This window comes from Anas platyrhynchos, chromosome Z, assembly GCF_047663525.1.
Source record: "Anas platyrhynchos isolate ZD024472 breed Pekin duck chromosome Z, IASCAAS_PekinDuck_T2T, whole genome shotgun sequence".
NCBI classification, from domain to species: domain Eukaryota; kingdom Metazoa; phylum Chordata; class Aves; order Anseriformes; family Anatidae; genus Anas; species Anas platyrhynchos.
Genome location: NC_092621.1, coordinates 20,147,863 through 20,171,922, shown reverse-complemented (window position 1 = coordinate 20,171,922; position 24,060 = coordinate 20,147,863). Strand labels below are relative to the sequence as shown.

General features: G+C 36.1%; 1 protein-coding gene across 1 annotated transcript in view; it reads right to left on the bottom strand.

Moving 5' to 3' along the window:
• RAB3C (RAB3C, member RAS oncogene family) overlaps positions 1-24,060 on the bottom strand; it is a 141,245-nt gene that overhangs the window by 110,323 nt on the left and 6,862 nt on the right. Inside the window, exon 2 of the mRNA XM_027446521.3 lies at positions 20,645-20,872. Within this exon, the coding sequence (XP_027302322.1) occupies positions 20,645-20,872 (228 nt within the window). The remainder of the gene's footprint in view (positions 1-20,644; positions 20,873-24,060) is intronic.

Below are 24,060 nucleotides of genomic sequence, written 5' to 3'. Positions count from 1 at the left end.
GCCAAAAGAAAGAAAAGAAGGAAATAAAAAAGTATAGAAACTTTAATCCTTGGTCGTATGCTTTCATTAAGAATGATTGCCCTTTTGTGGGCAACACCCCTCGCTGATCAAAAGAGCTGCATCCCTGTATCAATGGGCAAAACTGAAGTCCAGATGTTTACCAACATGGAAACAAACCACACAACTTTGAATGAGTCACTCAGGTTCCAGCAAATGACAGAATTATCTGAGGTTTGCCTAAGACAGCCTAACAGGAATGAATTTTACTGAATCCAGTTCTATAAGCAGTGTCAGGACACAGACAAGACAAAGACACACTTTACTGTCAGTATTAATGTACTCGTGAGGCAGAACCTGTGCTACACTGCAAAACAATTTCTCCATGGTAATAATATATTCCTAATCACCACAATAATCACATCAGTAATTGTGTTTAGGATCTTCATCCTTGTGGTTTCTAGGTTGCAAGCACACCAAATCTAACACTGTCAGCTGCACTTAACCCAATCATTGAAGGCAGAAACAAGGGCTAAACTGCCCCACCATGCACAATGATTTAAATGCATGGAAGATGTGAGATCTTTCAGTAACATATTAACATTAAAAATTTACATTGTCCTTGTTTTGTTAATATAATTTGAACTGTTGATCAATTTGTTCTTTTAATGACAATTGGATGCCTTTTTCTCAGCTGTAATAATTATGTTTAAACTAAATTGGCTCTTCAGAAAGTCTACCTGAGTTTGAAGCTGCTATCTACATAAATAATACACACTGAACCATTACAGAGAGGTGTCAACATTACTGTTCACTTTTTTTTTTTTTTTTTTTTGAATAACAATGAGGAAGAAGGAAGATGATGTTAAAGAACACTAGCTAATTTGTTAATTGGTACTGGACTAGATCCTGTGCTCATATAGGTCAGGGTATCTCCACAGAAGCCAAAGGAATAACACAGACTTATCTCAGCTGGTCATCTTGTGTACTGCTGTAAAAATGCGTGTTGCATAAAATAACAAGACAGTCCAGATGTGCCTCACACTTGCACAGCTGATGAAAGAATTTGGAAACACCAAGAAAAATATATGTATCTAATGAAGCTGCAGCTAAAATGATTTGAAATAATCTAAAAAGAGCAACACTGGAGAGATTTTATAATAATTGGGTTGTAGCCCCAAACCATTTATAGCTCTGTGTGGATAACGAATGGATAATTAATCCACTTGTCCAGACTGATATGCTTTGGCAGTAACATCACTACGACTTTTTTGTTTGTTTGTTTCCCAAGAACTTATAAGCTTAAATTAGTTTGATGGAATAAGCAGTGATACTATTGCTGCACCAACTGTCCTGAAAGTTTATAAGGGATCTGTGATGCCTTTGGAACTGTCAGTAAGTGTCTCTTATCTTCCTCATACAGAAGGGACATTTGTTTATATCAGGTGATAGAAATAACTGTTTCCTGTCAGCAGGTTCATACTGATCTCTGCACATTGCTGTCCCAAGCTCAAGGGCTCCATAAAGATGTCCTGAGGCACCACTGAAGTGTCTGCACACTACGCTTGTTTCAGTTGCTGCCTTGCTGAAGGCAACACACACAGAAAGGTACCTGTCACTCACAGTTCACACAAACCATCACTCCATATCCTAGCGACAGAGAGGCTTTATAATAAAACTGAAGAAAGAAGGAAGACGTGCTTTAAATGCTTATGTAATTTTGAAATTAATTGTTGCAACCTTTTACCTGTGTTAGGTTACCCATCTAAAATCTAACCACTGCAAACATAGAGGCCCAATGAAGATCAGAACAATGACAGGAGGAGGAACCTAATCAGCAAATTAGTGAAAATGAAGCAGACTGAATCAGATCAGCCCCTCCCAGAAACCATCCAAGGGGAATGATTAGTGCTGTTAACTCCACTGAATTCATACCATTGTGCAGTTTGACCTGCAAAAATAAAAAGGTGAGGAACAGACATCGTATTTAGCTTAAAATGAACAAGACACACTAAATCATTTCATTCACTGTGAAGTCTTGAAAAGCAGAAAAGAAAGAAACACATGAAAAAAAAGCATAACACCTGCACAGAGGTGTTATGCTTTCCTAAGCAGTAATTCTTAAATTTCTTAAACATAATGTTTTCCTGTTTCCTAGTTGCTCTTTTTCTGAAGTATTTTTCAGACATGAAAATCTGTGTTTTTTTTTGTTTTTGTTTTTGTTTTTGTTTTTAGCACAAAAACAGAAATCGTTAGGAATTTAGAAATTCTAGAATTTTAAGAATCTAGATTTTTTTTAAATTCCTTAAATAGTCTTACATTCTTCTGATACCAAACTGTTATTTTAGGATTAAGACTGATATTTAACACTATGTAAAGAGCTAGCATAAGATCTCTACACAGCTTAGATACACTTTACATCTACAGTATCCATTATTTCATCATTAGGATTGTCATACATGTTCTCTGTAGCAGCAGCCTGGAGAGAAACATTGCTTTAAGTACAAGCTAACAAACTTCTCTGCCAAACTTAGTACCCCCCACAAACTGAATTCAATTTCCAATAACATTAGAGAGTTTTTTTCTCATTGTAAAGTTATTAACTTGCAGTATTTCATAAAGTGTTTTCAGGTAATTAAAAGCTGGGTGTAAAGTAAGGCAAAGTCACATGCAACCATAATTTTGTGCTGTAGCTTTTAATAAGCTCATTAGCAATCACACAGGAAGGCCATATGCTGATTATTTCACAGATGTTCTGAGAAATTAATGGAAATGGGAGGAAACAATGTCAAAGAGCAAGTGGAAAGCTGAGGAATGACAGTTTTGCTCTGTAATACTGGACCTATTGTGAGAATCTTTTGTGCTTCACTTACTTTGCCAAAATAGCAGGGCAGATACCACTATTTACCTTATTTACAAATGCTTGTTCCCAGCAACTACACAGATATTTCAGGAGGATAAGTGATATTTGTTATAAGAGTAGACATGGTGATTCCATTTTTCACATCTGCTCAGTGCTGAAAAATATCTCTTATGCAATGGAAAGAAATAGTAATGAGAGAGGAGGCAATTTAAAGTTAGAATGCCTGAGCATATTTTAAGAGGGCAAGAAAATGCCATAGCCTACCTACTTCTGCTCTTGAATATGGCTTCCGCTTTCACTTATTCCATCCTACCTAGCAGCCATTCTCTACCTCTTTTTTCATGCTAATAGTTCTCTTGAAGTGAAGTCCCACCTTTGCCCTTCTCCACATGAACAGGTGATGTGTGTACAAACAAGTCTAACATGTCCCAAAGATGTGACAGTCTGCTGTGAAAAGCAGTAGGTTTCCCCAGCGTCTAAGTGCATACCTCAGTTAATGCTATTCCTCCTCCTTCCTTTCTCAAACGTTCCGTAGTAAACCCAAAGAGCATTAACATACCTCACAGAACAGTGATTTTTTTTTTGTTATTTGTTTGGTTTTAGGATTAGTAATAAGAAGAAATTAATATATTCATTCATTTAAAACCTAACATTTAGATTTCAGATATTCCACCAGGAGACAAGACTTATAAATTAGACAACTAAGAAATAATATCTCAATATGATATTTTTTTCCTGTTTATGATGAATGCCTTCTTGTCCTTGACAGCATAAAAAGTAGACACTTTCTCAAAATTAATTCTTCCTTATTATTTTTCTCCATACAGTCACAATTCTGTACAGATCATGCTAAGTAGACACTGTAACTGATCACAGGTAGCCCTGAATGTAATTAATAAGGGTCTCTAAGTGGTAGGACTGTAATAACATTTCCATGTCCTCTGTCATCATTAACTGCATGCATTGCAGGCACATGGGTACAGAATGTGATTTGAGAACAGGCAGCTGCCACCAGGAATTAATTGTTACTCCATAGAAATACATTTAGCCATGACTTAAATGAGACAAGTTGATGGTAAAATTTGAAGCTGAGTAATTGCAGATGCAAACCTTTAAGGGGTATGTAATGTGAACCCAGTCTTTCAGTCTTTATTTGCCCGAATAACCTGTTCAAATGATCGGGAAAAGCTGCAGAACTGAGATCTAAAACTGAAAATAAGGGTTTTCAATTGCAAGTCATTTAAATTCTGGAAGTTTCCATCTGCAGAATGATGTAAAATACAAAGAGCACAGTTTCTTTTAAACACATTCTAGTGGATGGTAGAGGCAAGAGAGTTATTTTTGTTCAGGTGGGCAGCTTACTGGCATGGAGGCCAAATCACAAAAACATGTTATAACTCTCCTCTTTGAAGAACCCCAGAAATCATTTTCAAAAGACATATGAAAGTACTTAAGATATACACGTATACTAAAAATCCTGGCTTGCATAGAATGAAAATGACTGTTTTTAGGAAAAAAAAATACTTTTTAAGATTTCTAATGCAAAAGAATATGAGAGACGATTGAATTACACTCCAGATGATTAACAGTAAAAAGAATGGCAGCAGGCATTACACATAATTCTCTGACAAATATAAACAAATCAGAAAGAAAATGGATTGATGAGTAGAACTCACCACTATGAATTTTTTTTTTTTTTCCCTAAGCTATGGTTATGAATCACTGAATTCTGCTCACTGCCACAAACACCAGGAGAAACACCAGCTTCTGATTCTGACTTCTCTGTTTCATCTCCCTCACCCATTTTCCAATATAAAACCTTGATCTCCAGCCTATTATGCTTGTTAACTTGTCTTTTCCACTCTGGTGGACCATCACTAACCTATCCCTAATTATAACAATTACTCACAATTCCATAAGAGAGAAAACAAGAAGTTGCCACTGAATACTTTTCTGAAAAAAAAAAAAATCTCTATGAGTTTGCCATAAAGAATGGTTTGTTCTATTATTCAAAGTGATATATGATTAAAAAAACAAGCAAACAAAAAAAAAACAAACTATGAATCATTCAACAATATTTCAAACTCTTGTTCAGATGCCACTCATAAAATCTATATGTGCTCAGAAGAAAACAAACAGCAAACAAACAAACAAAAACAGAACTGTATTACTTAGGTTTAGAGTTGTATTTAATATGATAAATTAAAGGAATATGTACCTAATGAACATTTTATGGGGGTTGTGCTTCCCATTTTTTTAAACTACTAAGAGAAAGCAGATGTCTAGCATTGAAATTTTATTTTGCATAGGCCATGTTTATAAATATACTAAACAAGATAACCTTGTGTCTATGACCCATGCCTCTGGATTTAACTACATACTTCCAAAAGAAACAGCCATATTAAAAAATGAGTGCTACTTCCTGAAAACTCAAGCTCCCACAAATGCCAGACATGTATTTCGGTCTGTTGAGATTTATATTTGGGCAAAACATTAGCACAGGCTCCCTTCTATGTAATCAGAATGAAACAGCTGTAGGAAGTGAATTCTGAAGAATGGTCCAATTTCCATTCCAAAGAATTTCTGCATATAGGGTGACAAAAATTACTTTTGCACCAAACAGTGTTTATCTGGGCTTTAATTTAGGCAAACCCACTGAATGCTTTTATGTTTTCACTGTACTATTGAAGAGAGAGAGAGAAAGAGAGGGAGAGAGAGAGAGAGGCCTCCCCTCAGCCTCTTCTGCTCTGGGCTGAACAAACAGTGACCTTGGCCACTCCACATACATCTCGCCCTGTAGACCCTTTGCCATGTTTGTAGCCCTCCTTTGGACACTCTCTAATAGTTTTATGTCCTTTTTGTATTGTGTTGCTCAAATCTGCACACAGTGCTCCAGGTGAGGCTGTACCAGTACAGTGTAGAGTGGGACAACCACTTCCCTCGATCAGCTATGCTGTGCTTTTATCCATTATTACTCATTCTTTTATATGCAATGAGAAAGAATGTCACAATTCTATCTCACTTCCTAGATGGCAACATAAAATGGAAAATACCAAAGAATGTATTCCCAGGGGGTAAACTGTGGTCAGAGTGACCTTCACAGTATTTACAAAGGAAGAAGAGAAAAGGAAGTAAGAGCTCAGGAGAGAATGGTTATTGCAAATTCAGTAGGAGATAGCAGCATTCCCAGATCTGCAGAGAGCTTTCTAAGTCTGGGCTATTCAATGCATTTTTCAGATACGCCCCAGAGGAACTTTTATTTCTAACCTAATACAAGTTGGGATAATAATGCAAACAACCAATTTTTCCACATTTTGTCTCCATGCTTGCATGCGTAAGAATGTATTTTATTTTTTAATCTGCAGTCATTACACAGACTATGTTATGCTGCCCTGTAGGACAACATGGGCCCAAATATGAATAGTTAAGAACCACTGAATTGAGGCCTAGGAATTCTAATGGAATTCATAAGGGAGTATTTGAGGATTAAAAAGCCAATATAATATATTAAAAGAAAGCTTATATATCATCTATCAGGAACTACATAATTATATCAATATTAGCCTTTTTGCAACCCTTTCAAAATAAGAATATTACAATATTCTCATATTTCTCATTCACCAATATTACCACAAGGTTTCCTGTAATTTACCCAGTTTCTATCCCTGAATCCTCCACCATGATGAAACAGGACTGCAGTTCTGCACCTCCAGCCTCTTCTGGGATTACTCTTCTACTACTACATGACTGCTCTCAGTAAACTCTTTTGCAAGGGACATGTAGAGAACATTATTATTTCCTTAGGTCATAATATTTTCAAAGTATCGAGTCTCATCTGTGTGTGACAGAGACCTGAATATTAAAATGACTGTGACTGAATTTTCTTGCAATTTTTCTAGCTAGGAAATAAAGCTCTATAAAAAGAAGGGAAGCTTTTGCCTTAAAAAAGGCAAAAAAATATATATATATTTGATTTGCAGTTAAATAACCATTTATGTAAGATCAACTTTGCTGGGTCAGAGCAAAGGTGTTGGTATGCTCTGTGATGGTGTTGATGAGTACATGCTTAGGGAAAAGTATAACAGCAAGGTAGACATACATTATAGTTCTAAAAAGAAGTTAGACAGTTCTTAAAAAGAACATCCTCCCTGCTTCTAATCACATGCTCCATGATTACCTGAGCTAGCTACAGTTTATATCTCTTTAAGTACTCTGAATGAAAATCTCTTCTATGAATTTGCCAGACTTCTCTTAACTTTCGTACTCTTTCTTCAGTTCACTGTCCTTTAGCAAGGACTTCTACTGCTTATGTACATGTATGGGACTGATAGAATGAATAAGGAAATTCCAGGTTTTCTTCTACCCTTTTAAAACCACAGGTTCGTTGCTTTCCTATCTACCAGGCCTTATAATGGCAGGTTTACAACAGGACATTTCTGTAGGCAGACTCAGTCTTTCAAATACAGTGAAAAATGATCATGATTTCAGCTCTAAACATATACAGGTTTAACCCCCGGAGTTGATGTCCAATTGAGTGTGCTACATACAAATGTAATTTTCTATCATTGTTTCTTACATTTAGGTTTTGAGACTCCTATTCCTGTTCGATCATATTGTCATTCATTATCTTCAGGGTAGAGGCATTTGTCCTGGACTGACTTTTCCATAAGATCTTTTTATCCTTCAGGCTGTTAATTACTCTCTTGCTTCAGGTCTGGCATTCATTTTCACGGGAATCCTCATATATGCTTCAATCACATCACTTTTTTTCTTTCTTCCCCTCTAATTAGCCCAATACTGGTTTTCTCAGACTTTGCACTTCCCAGACAAAGCAGCTATAACCTTGTTGCCATTATACGATCCTTTTAATGTCTTTCTGCCTTGATAGACGCTATACTCAGAGCAAAATTACAAACAGGCATGTCCACACACAGAGTTTCTTTGTCTGACAGATTCATCATTATCCAATGACCAAAACGATTTCCCTTTGATTGCCCTTGAGTCACGCTTCTCTTATGACTCTTATGACTCTGCCAGCAGCTCCCTTTTATTGCATGCTGCCAGCTAATGACACTATTCCAACCTCCTCCTCCCCCACCCCCCCATTTCATGAAAACTGCCTGAAGCAGAGTGCTGTGGATACAGCATTCTTGGCACCTGCATGGATGGACTTTCCAACAGGAATTTAGCCTAAATAAGCACAGGCTTATGGACATGAAGCAAGACAAATACTTGAGTCCTTGAGGTACCAAAAGTAAGACCACTCTCATCTCCAAAATATCATACAAGCATTATTTTCCCCTGCACGTTTGGGGAGGGAGCAATTAAGAGCACTGAGAACAGTGCACGTGCCCTTTGTCAGCCCAAATCCACACATATTTTCTAAGGCAATTCATGAATGAATCTGCCTTTTATATAACCCATCAGTGCATAACCAGTTCATTTGTTACAGATTTCTTCTTACAGGACCTTGATGTCATGTAAATAATAAGCCTGCCTACACGTTCTTCCTGTCCAAGCTGTTTCTCAGAGGAGAATTAGGTTTTCATGCCAAAATTAATTATATTTATTGGGAAAAAGAATCTATTTAAAAAACAAAGCATTGTTTTTACTTTAGTTTTCTAGAGTAAAAAATGCCACACTTTTAGTTTCCTCCTATTTCCTTTTGTTTCTCTACTCACTCTAATATTGTTTTTCTGCACCTCTTCCAGTCACTCTTTCCTTATGAAGTATCTCCAGTGCAGAAGATAATGGTTTAGTTTTGTTTCCACTGGAAAAAACTTCACCAGGCACATACAAATGCCAAATTAACTGTTTTTCATTGGACATGACACAGATGGTTGATAGGAATTCTTTCTCTTCCTAGTGTACCCAGATTGTGCCTTTCTTCAGTGGCTGCTAACCGAATAATTTCTAGTTTATAAAATAATTTCTTATTATTGTTCCCAAAGTGCACAATCTACTATTGCTAAAATAAATCTAATTTCTACTACTACACACTTGGAAGTCATTAGTATTTTCTGTATGATATTTTGATCCCCTTCATAATGGTAACACTTCTCAACTTCCTATCGTTAACAAGTTTTACCAGCATATACCTACTGAGTATTAAGATTACCAACCACATCAGTCCTTAAAACTTTCCACAACACATTCCAAGTCTGATGACCTCTCCTTTCAAGACAACTTGTCATCAGCTCCTTAACCACCTCTCTTTTCATTAACAATCTTCCATTGTTTCAGGAAATTTCCTTTATTTCTTTTGTTCATACCACATAAAAATCTCACATTTGCATCCAGTTATCTGGGATGCTGCCACATTTCACTCGCTGGCACTTCAAGTTCACAGTTAGTGCACGTGAAGCTATCTCATGTGTGACCATATATACTGAAATCTGGAAACACTAGTCATATCATACATATAACTTCATACCAGTCATACCAGTAATTATAGACAAATAGAGAATTATAAAACATTATACTTCTACGCTTTTTTAGCTCACCTCATCCCAGAATGATTCATTAAGTTGAATATATGTTGGACTTTCTAGCCCCTCTGACAGATTAAACCATCTCAGAAGGAAAAACAGAAACCTTTATAAGAAATTACTTGATTTTCCTTTCTTCAGGGTTGGCTTTATTTCCAAATAACATTAATAACCAAAATCAATAGTATCCAATCTACATGGACCAAATATTTACCATATATTCTCACTGTCAGAAATGAGCCACGCATTTCCTGTGACAGACCTAAATTCCTTTGTATATAGTTGTATAAATACACCTAAATAATAACCTGATGGGAAGGGAAGGAAAGTAAGAACTCTTTATACCTAGGCACTATCCAAATTTTAGAGCAAACAGGCTTTTTATATTGCACCATTGACAACTTCCATCTGAGTTTGTGACTGAACTGAGGCAGAATTCTGTATTTTTCAAACTGTACTTAATAAATAAACAAAAGTTGTAACAGCTAAAAACTGTGGAAATAATTTGTTTATGAGCACTAAGTAATAAAGCAATCTGGGTTAAACCAAAAGAAAAGCTAGATGATTACAGAAGAACAATATATTTATTCACAAAAGATTGAAGGAGATTAGCTCTCTACAACAATGAAAAGAAACAAGAGTGGAAAAAGCAGCTTTTCTACCAGAAACAAAGATAAGCAATATCCTAACTGATTTGTCTTAGCTGACATGCTGGAGAAATAATGTAAATACAGAGTGAAATCCTCTAGGGATCCTGTTTTGCTTGATATCATCATTTCACGTGTAAAAACTGTGTGCATTATCCCTAATGTGTTATGTACTACAAACATTATTCTGAAGTGGAACAGAGGCCCATATGGTTCTGGCTTCTTATAACATGCATTTAAGGTTACTTCCAGAATATAATGCAAATTGGGCAGTGTTAAATAAAAATGAGTTGCTTTCATGTGACCCCCCTTCCATCCTCAGTCACTTGTGCCCCTGTCCACCCACAATAATTTCAGAATGACTTCGAGCTAATCTAACACATTACAGGGAAACAGCTTGCATTGAGCAGCAGGAGAAGGCAAAAGTGAGCTTTAAATACTGTTTCTATGCTCCCCTTTTCATGGTATTTACATTATGGCTCCCATCCAAGGCTTTGGTCTTCTGATTTCAAAGAGACAACTGCACAGCAAGAGTACAACACTTTGCTATAATCTACAACATGAATCTTATTAAAATGCAGTGAAGAGCGTGTATAGGCTTCCCTTTTCTCTGTAGATTCACTGCAGCTGTACAGATGTCCTAAATGTATCATTAAAATGGTTCACAGAAGTTGGCAGCACAGTTGATTTCACTTTAAGAAATCCTGTCAACATTAATTACTTTTTAGAAACAGATTTATTCTTGTTTCATGTAATGATAACCTTGATAACTTCCATCTCATAGTTGAAAGTATACTGCCATATTTCTCTGGATTTTATTTAGCTTGAACAATTAAAATAGCTTTTTTTTTTTTTTTTTTTTTCTTCAATGTTAGCCTGAGATTATTGTTCTTGCTTCAGTCCCTTATCACAGTAAACTCTTTCCATCCCCTTTTCCTTTCCATCCTGACTCTTCACTTCAAGCAAAATCAAAAATCTTGCCATTCAGGTATTCATTCATGCTCTTTTTTCCCATTCTCATTACTAGTTTTTAAGAAGCTAGTGTAGCATCTCTATGATGCTTGAACATGTATAAGTGCTGCTTCATGACAGTTCCTCCACTGGTATAAAGTTCTCTGTGCAGGAAAGGCTGGGGACTTTCAGGTCATGATGTGGAAGGCAAAAGAAACTGAAATAAATGTTACCATAACTGCCTGCTCACGGGTTAGGGATAGCTGCAATTATTTTAAGTCTGGCAGTACAACAATTTGTTGGAGTACACGATGGTAGGATGCATTTCCCTGGAGTCCTATGAAAAAATCTGCATAAGACACACTACAGCAAGGTGTTCCAGGACATGTCTCGAACTAGCTCAGTTTCCCCATGGAAATTTCCACTTAAACAGTGAGATGAGCCTTACTTAGAATTTTAATTACGCTTAACACCACCTTCTCTTTCCAATTAATCTTTGAAGACAGATATATCCTTCTCATGATAACAGGAGCCTTTGTCAGAGATTATTTAAAGTCCAGCTATGGTATTTATATAGCACCAAGATGGTCATAGAGAACTGATTTCTCTGCTGCAAGCAGAGCTATGCAGCAAAATTGTTGAAGTAGGCAATAGAGGGTTTTTCTAAAGCACAGACCTCTATAAAAGAGTAAAATATTTTTAGAAACATTTTACTAACATAAGGCTTTTCAAAAATCATTGCAATATTGGGTAAAATAGTGAAATTTAATGCTAGTTACAGGATTGACATTTACCTTGTTTCCTCCTCTGAAGCCATGAATTTGCAGCCTCTTTGGTGAATATAAGAGCAAGTGCATTGAATCAGTCAACAGGCCTCTCTATCCCTGTAACCTGCCAGTGGCCAAAAACAGTTGGCTAGGGGCAAGCACACACAGCATTTCTCCAAGTATCTGTGGCTCAGATATTTTGACATTGGTAGTGTTAAGCATATGGCTAAGAAACAGTTTTGAATCTAAAAGAGTTTGGGTATCAAAGCATGTTAAGAATATGCAAAAATGTTAATAGTGCCAGAATTGCAGGTAGTTTTAGTAGTTAGGAGAAGCAAAATGGACACTTTAATTAGAAACCAATCTAAGACGGCTGAGCTCATCTCATATAGATCAAGGAAACATTAATCTGACAGAAACAGATATTTTCTGACATGGATCTAAATCACAGGCCTGAGGCTGAGGGGCTCTGAACATGGTTGCCACTCCCAGAGCCACCTGATTCCTTAGCAGCACAACTTTCATTGGGAAACAGAAAAACATCTGGTCCAACTCAAAGGCAATCAGAAGTCTCAGTACACATTTACCTATGCAGAGGGATTCACAGACTAGGAGTAGAAGCAGCAGGAAGGGAGGAGCTGAAAACAAATAAAAAATAACCACCTTGTTTATAGCTTAACAGTAACAACAACATTATGACTTCATGTAGCATTCAAGCAACCCAGGGGATTTACATGCCTTGATACGATATATATTGTATCAGGTATCTTAGCTGTAAGGTTAAGAATACATCTTTCAATCCATTAACTGACCCTGCTGTTGTAACAAAAATATTAAGGATATTTAAAAGTCACAACAAAATAGCAGTTTTAGCTGTGAAAGCCACAACCCATGAAACCCAGGGTATCTGAATAGGGATAGGACAATCCTTTTTCTGATCTGTTTTTAAAACCTTCCAATCTCTTTGAAACCTTCAAGATATGTGTTTTTTACAGCAAGGAAAAAAAAGAAAAAAGAAAAAGTAACCCACAGGTATCTGAATAACCAATGTGGTACATTTTAAATAAAAACACATCAGTTTTTAACATGTCATTGCTGACAAATGTGGTCAGTCTCACATACTGTGGTCTTTGAAGCCCATCTGAACTAAGTATGCCTTTTACTTTACCAAGACCTTCTCTGGCACTGGATATTGGACTGGCTCTATACAAGAAATAATTCAAGTAGTTTTACAAGATGTAGATTTTATGTCGTGTGTCTATATTTTACACCCAGAATAGGTCCCAAAGCACCATTTCTTGGACAAAGTCTTACAGAGTTCAGTTTTGTATTTTACTGTCTTTATTGCAGTGAAGGACTGCAGTGTCACATCTGTTACCACTTTTGCAAGGAACTAATACAAGCTATCATATTTACTATCTGTAACTTTCTGAATTTTTACTACATTTATGGTGCCCTCTTTGATAAACTCTTGGCCCCATTCTCACTCAGACTCTTAGTTCCTTTCTCTCACATTATCTCATCATATGAGCGAGCAATTGTAGTCAAACTTTAAATAGCACCACAGACGGTATCTTTTCAATCTCTGCTTGTATTTGCTTTTGCTGTGATGATCTTAAACTATAAATATTTTTAAATTATAAATTAAATAAAGTTATATATAAATTATATAAATTACTCGCATCTGCTAAGTTTAGAGAAGTCAAGCTCTCTTGTCTGCTTTTAGGTAAGCAGTTTTTTTGTTTTGTATTGTTTTGTTTTTGTTTGTGTTTGTTTGTTTGTTTTTCCTGACAAATATCTGCTTTCGCTATTTCCCATTCCCAGCTCATTCCCACTTGACTGGCTGCCTGTAAGCTATTTGAGATTTTTTTGTTGTTGTTTGTTTGTTTGTTTGTTTGTTTTTTCTTGGTTATTTACCTAAAACAATCTAAACCTAATCTGACTTGGATCCTCGGGCATAGCTTTAACATAAACAGAACAGGTACAATAAAAATACAGAATAAATATGGAAAAGTAAAGAGAACATTAAAAATCCTTGAATTAATGAAAACATAAAACTTTTAGATGTAACTGAGGTTCCCAAACTATGTAAGGATGAACTTCTTACTGAGACCTGTACACATGGGTTCTGTCTGTACTGTAACTGTACACAGCTTTCCTTGGCTGTATAAATCCTTAGCATCTATTGCTGAAAACCCCAGGTGTTTAAAAACCACTACTACAACAACAACAAATGGAAAAATAATTATTAATGAATAACAATACTTCAGAGAAATAAAGTGTACCAAATATGACTTGCACAGAAATTGAAGCGTTCTTGATGGAGACATAGGAAGCACTGAATGAAACAATACAGCAGCATGAAAAAGGAAAAGGAAAAGGAAAAGGAAAAGGAAGGAAGGAAGGAAGGAAGGAAGGAAGGAAGGAAGGAAGGAAGGAAGGAAGGAAGGAAGGAAGGAAGGAAGGAAGGAAGGAAGGAAGGAAGGAAGGAAGGAAGGAAGGAAGGAAGAAAGGATTCTACTATGAAACTTTCAGTTAAATAGTTTTCATGGCTCTTCAAAGATACGTATAATCTAGAAAAGAGAGAAGTAAACGAAGGAGGAGAAGGGGAATATTTTAGGATAACAATATCCAACCACAGCTTGCATAACATTCAGTTGTCAGCAGGCAGCTTAAACCATGACAAAAACTGTTCTGCATTTCTGCTTCTTTCAGCTAACAGGGAAGGCCCAGAAAGAGTTTGCCTTCTGCCATCACAGCCATGCTACTGATTAACCGCCTTTGCCCAGGAATAGTTCCTTGGGAGCCCTCTAACAGACTAGCATTTGTGAGCACTTTGTATCACTTATCCCTGCAGACAGGTCAGACTAACTGAAGGCTGGCTAGAGCTGCTGCCCTTTTCAGCCTACACCTCAAGCAGCAAATTAGCTTGTGCCAGGGAGCATTGCTAGGCTATGGAACTTGTCTATACCGTGAAACTGTCAGCATGTTTTCTGCCATGATTTTGGCCCAGGTTTGCTAGCACTCTGCCAAACAGTTCCTGGGCAAGGCTCAGAAGTTAGACAAGGCCAGAGACCATTCCCAAGATAAAGTCTGGATGAAGCCATCCTCTTTCACGGACATAAAGAGTTTAAATGTGTGAACAAAAGCTATTCCATGCCAGCTGGACTCAGTGACAAAGGACAATCTCAGTATGTTTAATTTACTAGTACAGATGAATCCAGAGAAATCCCAACCCCCTGCAGTTATCAGCCTTCTATATTGCTGTCGTCAAATCACTTGCTGCCTGGTATATGACTGGATACACATTTAATTTTTGTTCTGAGAGGACAAAAATCTCATTTTCAATATAGTTTTACTATCCTTATATAAAAAAGCTGTGTATTTTAAGCAGCAGCAAAACTGTCACCAACACCTGGGAATGGAATCATGAAATAAACTGTGGTGGGGTTGTCAGAACAATTAAAAATAGTCAGATGAGAAAAAAAATCAGGCTCTGGAAATTCCTGTGATGAGACATTTGTTACATTCACTATCCTCTATTTCCACACCCTATTCTCAACTCCATAATAGACTTTTGTATCTTCAACTTTCAACACCTTTCATCTGAACCAATGAATTCGGTGACTGTTGCACTGACACTGTAGCCTTAGTCAACGTTACAAGGATATTTCTGGAATATTGCACTGCCTCCACACTTGCAAGTTAGCATAGGATTCCCCTGAAGTACTCCAATATCAAGGCAATTTTCATTCATACTCCTGTTTCCACAGACCCTCTGACACACAAAATATATTATTCTCATTTTAACTGAACCTCTTTTCATTGCCAGAGCACTGCCAGGTAGCTTGTTATGATAAAAAAAAAAAAAAAAAAAAAAAAAAGTTGCTTTATTTTTTTTTTTTTTTTTTTTTTTTTGAACTACTAGAGTTTTAATTATTGAATGATGAAGTTGGATTTCCTCATTCAGGTTATAAAATCTAGTCCTCACCTAGTCCCTAGTCCCTAGGTCCTCCCTAGTCCCTAAGACCTATGGCAATTTATAGAATTGATGTGACAATATACATGAAGGCAGAAACATATGGGATATCTAATGAAACTGTCATATACAATTCTAGGAAGGGTATGCTGGCACAAGCAGCTTTCATACCAACTTCTGTAGGAGGATATCTTTTATTTATGTGATCATTGTATCTAGTCCCCAGGAAAAGCCGTCTAAGCAGCAAAAAGTAATGAAGTGTTCTTGTTTGATATTTGCACTGAACTGCTGCAGTCAGATCAAACTATACAAACACTTCTGTATGAATGTAGTTAGAAAGTAAAATAAACAGCTTAAAGAAGGAAAACTTGATGCTTGATTCCTCAAACAAAATTTATACTCAAGTCAGTTAGAAATCACTGACAGTTCCGCCCAAGTAAATTTTAAACAGCAATTAAAGATGTGGCATGGATGCATTGTCAGTTAAATAAATGGAGTGATCTGTCTTCATTATTTTCTATTTTCTAAGAATAAACCTTTTTGTTCCTATTCAAATATTTTATTTTGAAAAATTATATTGCCCAAATTTACCGCTATAAATCTCTATAACCTTGTGCATTCTGTTATTTTTATTAAACAGTCTATAGTGTTTAAAAAAGTAATGTAAATCTTTAGGGCATCAGAGTTGTGTGGTAAATTGTACAGTAAATGCAGTGATAGATTTATAAGGTTAAACTTTCTAAATTTTCATTTATTTATTTATTTATTTTCCAATGTGCAGCTCTTGAGCTTCCATTCATTTTCTTCATAGTGTATGTTTGTAAGTATAGGTATTGACTTGCCTTTTCCATTCAACACAAATTGAAAGCTAAAAGTTTGAAAAGAAAGAATCTTACAGCCTTCCAGTCCATCTCTTTCATATTAGTAGTTGAAACCAAGTGGAAAAAAATATATTACTGTTTATTACTTGACACTGTAAAACATCCTAGAGTTCTCTTATGGACTTTTACTCTATGCACATATGTAGTACACACAAACAAAATTCTTGTGGAAAATTTCTTACTGTTTCTGTTGAGAAATCAATCCCTTTTTAGGTAAAATGCATCTTTTATGGATTTCTCTCCTTAACAGTGTACCAATCCTGTTAATATTCTGTCTTTGTAATGTTCATATCAGCGTGCGCACATTTATAACTTGCTGTGAAACAAAATTTCAGGGCCAGCTTATGACAGTAATAAGTAATGTGCTATCACTAATGAATACAACACTTTAACTCTAAAACCTCTCCCAGTTCAAGTAAGAAATATCATGGAAAGAAAGTATTTGGTTTAGAAGGCAAAAACCTTACAGAGCTCCCAGCAGGCTCTCTCTGACCATACCACAAAGCAATAAAGATAAGTACTAGAGAGAGCCACATCCTCCCTGACTTTAAAAATAAAAGAAGACAATTCAATTCAGGTTCTTTGAATCCAAGAATAGGGCACTATTGCCTCAAAGCAAGAAAAAGTCTCAAACAAAGAAATAACCCACAGGGCATCTCATTATGTAAGACAGCACCTACCTCAACCTGTTAACCCTTGCTATTTCATCTGTAATAATAGAACAGTAAAATTATTAAGGAATAATTACTCTGTTTCCTTGAGTGTCCATGCTGTCAAACAAACTTTTACCTTTCACTAAAAAGCATATTAGAATCTTATTCTGAGAAAATTGATACTCCAAGCTCCAAAAGAATGCACACAAAAGATAGTGCTGAAATGCATGTGAAACATGAAGTTTAAATGTCTACCCAAATAGAGAACGTGTAAAATTGTAACTGAAAACACAATGGATCATCTGTGTCTCTAGATAGGGAATTTTAGTGACTTTAACTGCATCACGATTTATACATTTCTGCATTTTACTGCCACACAAAGATAGCAGAACAGCAGCACTGAGTGTATTTCCTCACCATAGTATCTGGCAAAATATTTCAGCTCTGATCTCATCCTTCAGAATATGATTTAAACTTGCACTTCATTTTGAGTTTCTTCTGACTATTCAAATGTGATATTTTTTTCAGAATGTTTTATTTCACATTTATTGAACGTTGTTTATCACATTATGTCACTAAATACTTTGCCAGTGATTCTGAAGGAAACATTATTAGCTCATTCATGTTTCTATTCAGAATTAACATTAAATCATGCTCACCTTCATTTATTTTTATATTTATGTAATATAAATGTTTTTTTACAAATGCAGTTTGAAATGGAAATGGATATTGCACAACAATTCATTTTAGAAAATTATTTGCAAAATCAAAGAAAAATAATAAAGTTTAATATAGAGAGGTGTTACATATACAGATATTGTATAGTAAGAATGATATAGCTATTGATACAACTTACAAAATGGGGTGATAGTTCTCTATTTCAGATTTTGTGCACTGGAATAGATTGCTGAGATATTTAACCGATTTTATTTAAGGACCCAGGGGTGCAACAGTCAATAGATTTATTCTAGAAAGTGTAACTGCAACATAATATTCTAATACTTAATATTCCATCTAAAAAGTGTGAACAGCAATAGTGAGCTGTTGTAATTTCAATTTATTTGGCAATCACAAGGCTTTTATGAATCGGCATTAAAATTGCAATGGGAAAAACAAACGTAAAAACAAAACAAAATAAAAACAAACAAGCAAACACAAAACCAAGAAGCAGTGCTGGCTGGAGTAAAAAGCTTTAGAATGAAAGTAAGATCTGAAGTCTTGTTCCCTTAACGCTATGCCCTGAGAGGTGTCTTCATGAAGGTCCTTTCCATACCCTGAGCCTCTGCTCCCTCCTCCCTGTGGACACAGAAACCTTTTACTTGTTTCACACATTTCACTTGAAAGTTTTTTTCAGGCAAGAATTCTCCCGTATGCAGAACATTCTCAGAGCAGTTCAGATGGTGTTGCTGCCATACAAAGACTATCCAAATGTCCATTCGACTAGAACTGGAATTTTATTCCAGCTGGCAAGAATACAGCTGCTACATCCTCTCTATGCCACGGATAGCCCTGGACACATTTAGATTAGTGGACTGCTTCAAGCCAAGCACATATTGGTAGTCTGGCATGAAGACGCATTATGGGAAATATACTTGTGTCAAAGCAATTACATTAATATAACATCGTAAACTGATGTTGCTGCTTTTGCTAGAAGACACATGAACGATAAAATCTACCAGAGAGGCTACTTGGTAATTAAAACAAGAACCCTTTAAGGACTATAATGTGAACACAATTTTATTGTTCCATTATCAAAAAATAATAAGGTAATGTCAATGCGAATTATCATGTGATCACCATCGTTAAAGTGTTACAATGAAATGAGCATGTTATTGCAGTGAAAACATGCACATGATACACAGTTAACTACTGTGCAGCACTATCTATTATGCTCTTGATAACAGCAAGTATCTGAGCTTAAAAAGGTAGAGAAGTTGAGAGGTAAGGAGTCTGAGTTCCAACACCTAGAGGGCACAGAACAACAAATCATTTGAGATAACAAGGACTATAGCCTACCTGAGATGACATGAATGAGATACATTTCCTAGGAAACTAGGAAATTCACCTTAGTTTTTACCTTACTAATCACAGTCTTCTCGTAAGAAATGAGATTGCAGGGAACCTATGCCATATTAAAAAGAAATTAATTTTATCTGTCATTTAAAATGGGTTAGTTTACATGTAGTCCTGTTTGATCCGATGTTTCACCAGATCTATTGGCTGCCCATCATTAAATACATTTTTTAATGACTTGTATTCATGCACAGAAAATCTTAGTTAATTAGGCTGTTATCTTAAAAAAGAAACATTGCTCAAAATCTTCAAGTACCCAAGAAAGATGGCACAAACCTCAAATTTTAACTCCAGATCCCACATTGTTAAAAGCTCTGCTGTCAATCCCTCTAGCTGGGTATCACCATCACCCAAGAATGAGGAGATATGATATAGCTGCTGCATAAAGATCTTTTTGGCTATCCTTTCCTGTTGAGAAACGTTTGCAGAAAAGAAGAACACCTATTCTCTGGCATCAAAACTCTTCCAGTTTGACATTTTTGTACCATACATGAGGTGCAGGCAAAGGACATGAGTTTTTGTACTTTGGGACAACACAGCTGTTATACTCTCACCTTCCACGTTTGCTTCCTCAGCAGAAGAAGGAAGAGGTTTCAGGTGGTCAGGATGACAAAGGTTGATGACAGAAGAAAAAAATATGCCTTCTGTTCTGCATCATGATCATTTCTCCTAAATTAATTTTTACTTTTGTTGGGGAAAAAGATCATAACTGGTACTTCAAAATAATCTGTAATAACATGAATCACTTTCAATAAACTATATATTACACAGTCATAGAATCATAGAATCATAGAATATCCTGAGTTGGAAGGGACCCTTAAGGATCATCAAGTCCAACTCTTGACACCGCACAGGTCTACCCAAAAGTTCAGACCATGTGACTAAGTGCACAGTCCAATCTCTTCTTAAATTCAGACAGGCTCGGTGCAGTGACCACTTCCCTGGAGAGCCTGTTCCAGTGTGCAACCACCCTCTCTGTGAAGAACCCCCTCCTGATGTCAAGCCTAAATTTCCCCTGCCTCAGCTTAACCCCGTTCCCACGGGTCCTGTCACTGGTGTTAATGGAGAAAAGGAGTAGTTTATACCTGGCTGCACAGATTATCAATATATGTCATCCTGTGCATTTTCTTATTGGAATTTATTTCAGAATACATACTCTGCTGTATTTGGAATACCTTAAAAATCTGTCCATGTTCTAATATTCTAGACAGCAAAATGATGCAGGAAATAATTTCTTTTTCATTATTCTGCCATATATGTATACACAGGTTATGACATTCAGTGGAAACCCACAGTAGCTTAAATGTTATCTATCAAACTTATAGAACTATTATCCTTGGCTTACCCAAATCTGTAGCTTAATTCTTTTTTCATTTTTGAAAACTGTTTTTACTTTGAAATCGATCCCGACTGTGCTTACAAATGCAGAAGTAAAGGAGTCATCAGCATATCGGAACAAAAACGAGGTTTTCCCAACACTGCTGTTGCCAATGATGAGCAGTTTGAACATGTAATCAAAGTTCTGGTCAGATGTATCTTTCTGGCCATATCTGGAATCTTGAGCAGATGCCATCTGTAATTCAAAATAAAAAGAAATAATTTACTGTCCCTTGAATCACATAAAACTGGAAACATTTAGATTTTACTGGAATTTTGGTAACAGACATATAGGAACTGAAGAATTTCACAGAGGTTTAAGTAATTTCTATGTAACGACTTTAAGTTCTTGACTAAATGTGGTCTTGGGTACCTATTTCTTGTAATCATGGTAATAGTTGCAGTTGCAAAAGAGGATGTATCAAAGGTAAACATCACCAGTGACTGGTAATGAAAAAAAAAAAAATCCTTGTAAAAATCTAGGACAGATCTTGAGTACATGGTTAAAAATATCTACATTCAGAAAATGTGATGAATGAAATAAATGGTGAAAATACAGACAAAGATACTTTTCTTAATATGTACAAGGAAGAAATCAGAGATCACTGGTGAGTTATGATATAGGAGGTATAGTAACAAGCAAAAGCTTAATCTGTTTCATATCTGATACAATTCTTGAACAATTCATTTTACAGTAAATATGCTACAGTGTTTTGTAATATCTACAGCCTTCTGTATAGCCTATAGCCTATAGCCTATAGCATTTGCTATTAGTAGCTTTCAGTTACCATACCATCATATAATGAATTGAGACCTTGAAAATAAGGTCTTAATTTTTTTCAGTTCCCGGATCATACACAGTTTTGGAATTTGCAATGTTGGTGCAAGATAATCATAAATGACAATTGCCAATGTTTTCAAATTTAAGTCCTTAAAATAAGGCTTCTAATCCATATAAAGCATCTGAATAAACACAGATTACAAAAACTGAATACTGCTAAATATCAAGCTTATCTTGTTTAGAGACTTCAAAGATCACAGGATCCATTTATAAATAGTATGCCTTTGGCTTTCAGGAGGGTTGCAGAGGTTAACTTGGAAACTCAACCACTATTTTACTTGGAAAGCTCAAAAAGCAGATGGCAAAAGTAACAACCTCAGAACTAGGTAGTGTTTCATTTCATACACTTTCTAAGAAAAATCTTTTGAGGTCTTGCAGGATTTTAAATTCTTGCAGTTTGTCAATACTAAGGGTGTTACATTTACACACTGATTTCATACAGAAAGACCAACAGCATAGACTACCATAAAGATTTTTGGAAAAGCAGCCCACATCCACGTTTTCTAAGACAGATATTGCAGAGCGCATTTGGGCAGTCTGAGAGGACAGCTGGAACCTGGACCTTGCAGAAGGATAAGGGCTGTAACCCACCTTCTCAGCAGCATTTCAATTACTGCTTACATTTTCTGAGTCAATTCTGCTGTCTCATAGTACAGTATGCTAGCTTCTTTGGGCTACTGGAGAGGCATATTAGAAGTGGGGACAAAAATTTCTGAAGGAGACAATGAAAGTACCAAGCTTTTAACAGGAAATTTGGTATAAGATTTATATTTCATAAATTATGCAGTACTGAATGTTTGATTTTTATTTGATTGTGACTAAAATTCTTGACTAAATGTGCTCTTGGGTACCTACCTGTTTCTATCCTGTGTTTGCATTGTCTTTAATATTTATTCTCTTCTTTCACAGATATGGAACAAATAAGGTTTTAGAAAACAAAATATTCCAAGTGTATGCATCAGTAATATTTCGTCCTTTTCTATAGTGAAAGACAGAAAAAAAATCTTTTTCACCTTTACTACTCTCCCTTATACTAAAACTATATGGTGATATTTTGTCCAGAACATGTGAAAAAGAAAATCAAAATATGTTTAAGATAGTCTAATCACAACAGGCTATAAAGTAGTAAAGAACAGAGCACTGATATTACATACGACTTCCAACAAGAAGTCAATGAAATCTGGCAGATCGAAGACTGTGCAGTGGCTGGGGATGCCAGTGTAGCCTTCACACTTTTGCCAACAGCCTGTTCTGCTGCCTTGCTGGCTCCCCTCTGTAATGCAGTAGCTGAGACCATAGTTACTACTTCTAACAAGAAGAATGATTTTGTTTCTTGGTTTTATCTCCTAAGAAGTCTTCCATGTAATTTCTTCAGCTTGCTTACGGCTTACAAAGAGAGATTTTAGCTTGCTGGCCCCAGACTCATGTGCCTTATATTTCATCACTATGTACTTCAATGCCTCACACTTCAGAAACAGTATGATTCAGTGAGCAGAGGAATCTGGAGACCTGGATGCTAATAACAGTCCCACCAAAGCTTGTACATTATGTAGCCTTCTTGAGTAAGAAGATGTTTCTTGTTGATGCTTTTAAACACAGTCCTTCCCCACAAAGAAATTCAGTGCTCCTCTAAATTAATGTGTTTATGAGCATTACCCATGTGATATTTTTCTTAAAAGTTATTTAAAAATTACTAAAAAATAAAAAGCAACATCTTTTCTATGCCTTCAACTTATGGATTCATTATCTACAGTACCACAGGCAGAATTATGGGCAAGTTGAACATGGAAATGCAGCCAAATTTTATTTCAGATATAAGAATATTTCTGCCTATTATAAGATGCAGAAGGCACACAAAAGGCATGGGAAAGGCCTAGTTTCTCTACCTTCCATCTGGGAAATCAGGAGAGGACTAAGTTACTGATAATAATTCAAAATATTCAGAGACTAATTTCAGTATAGAGAGGCAGTCTCCTGAGAACAGCTGTAGTGCTCCTTTCCTGTGTCCAAAACACAGGTGAGTTGTAGAGAAGTACTAGTGTCTGCACTGGCCTGAAGAGACATCAAACTCAGCACTGGTGCTAATGCTTTGCCATTACTTCCTAAAATCATATTCCCAAAGCTCATTCACTTTATAGAAAGCACATGGACAGATTTCTTAGAGTACAATTCACATCACCTGCATCAGGCACCCACTGTAAATGAAACTCTAGAGGAGTCTCTATTTTTCTCGAAGGGAAACCTAGATCCTTCGTCTTCTTGGGCTTTGTAAATACCTCTGCAGTGCTTCTTCTTCTCAAATGCAAACTGCTGTCTTCAAGTATGGAGTGTACTCTAGACATTTCCATGTATTAATATGTCAGTTCACTCCTGACAGGACTTGTGTAGATATTTGTGTACTATGTAGGCATTCAGCAAAGAAATGTGAAAAAGCTGATGCTGATGTTATGTTACTCCTTTGGAAACAATGTTGGAGACAAGCAGCAGGATTGCCATACTCAGGCCTGTTAATTAAATAGTACATACACTGATAGAAGCCAAAT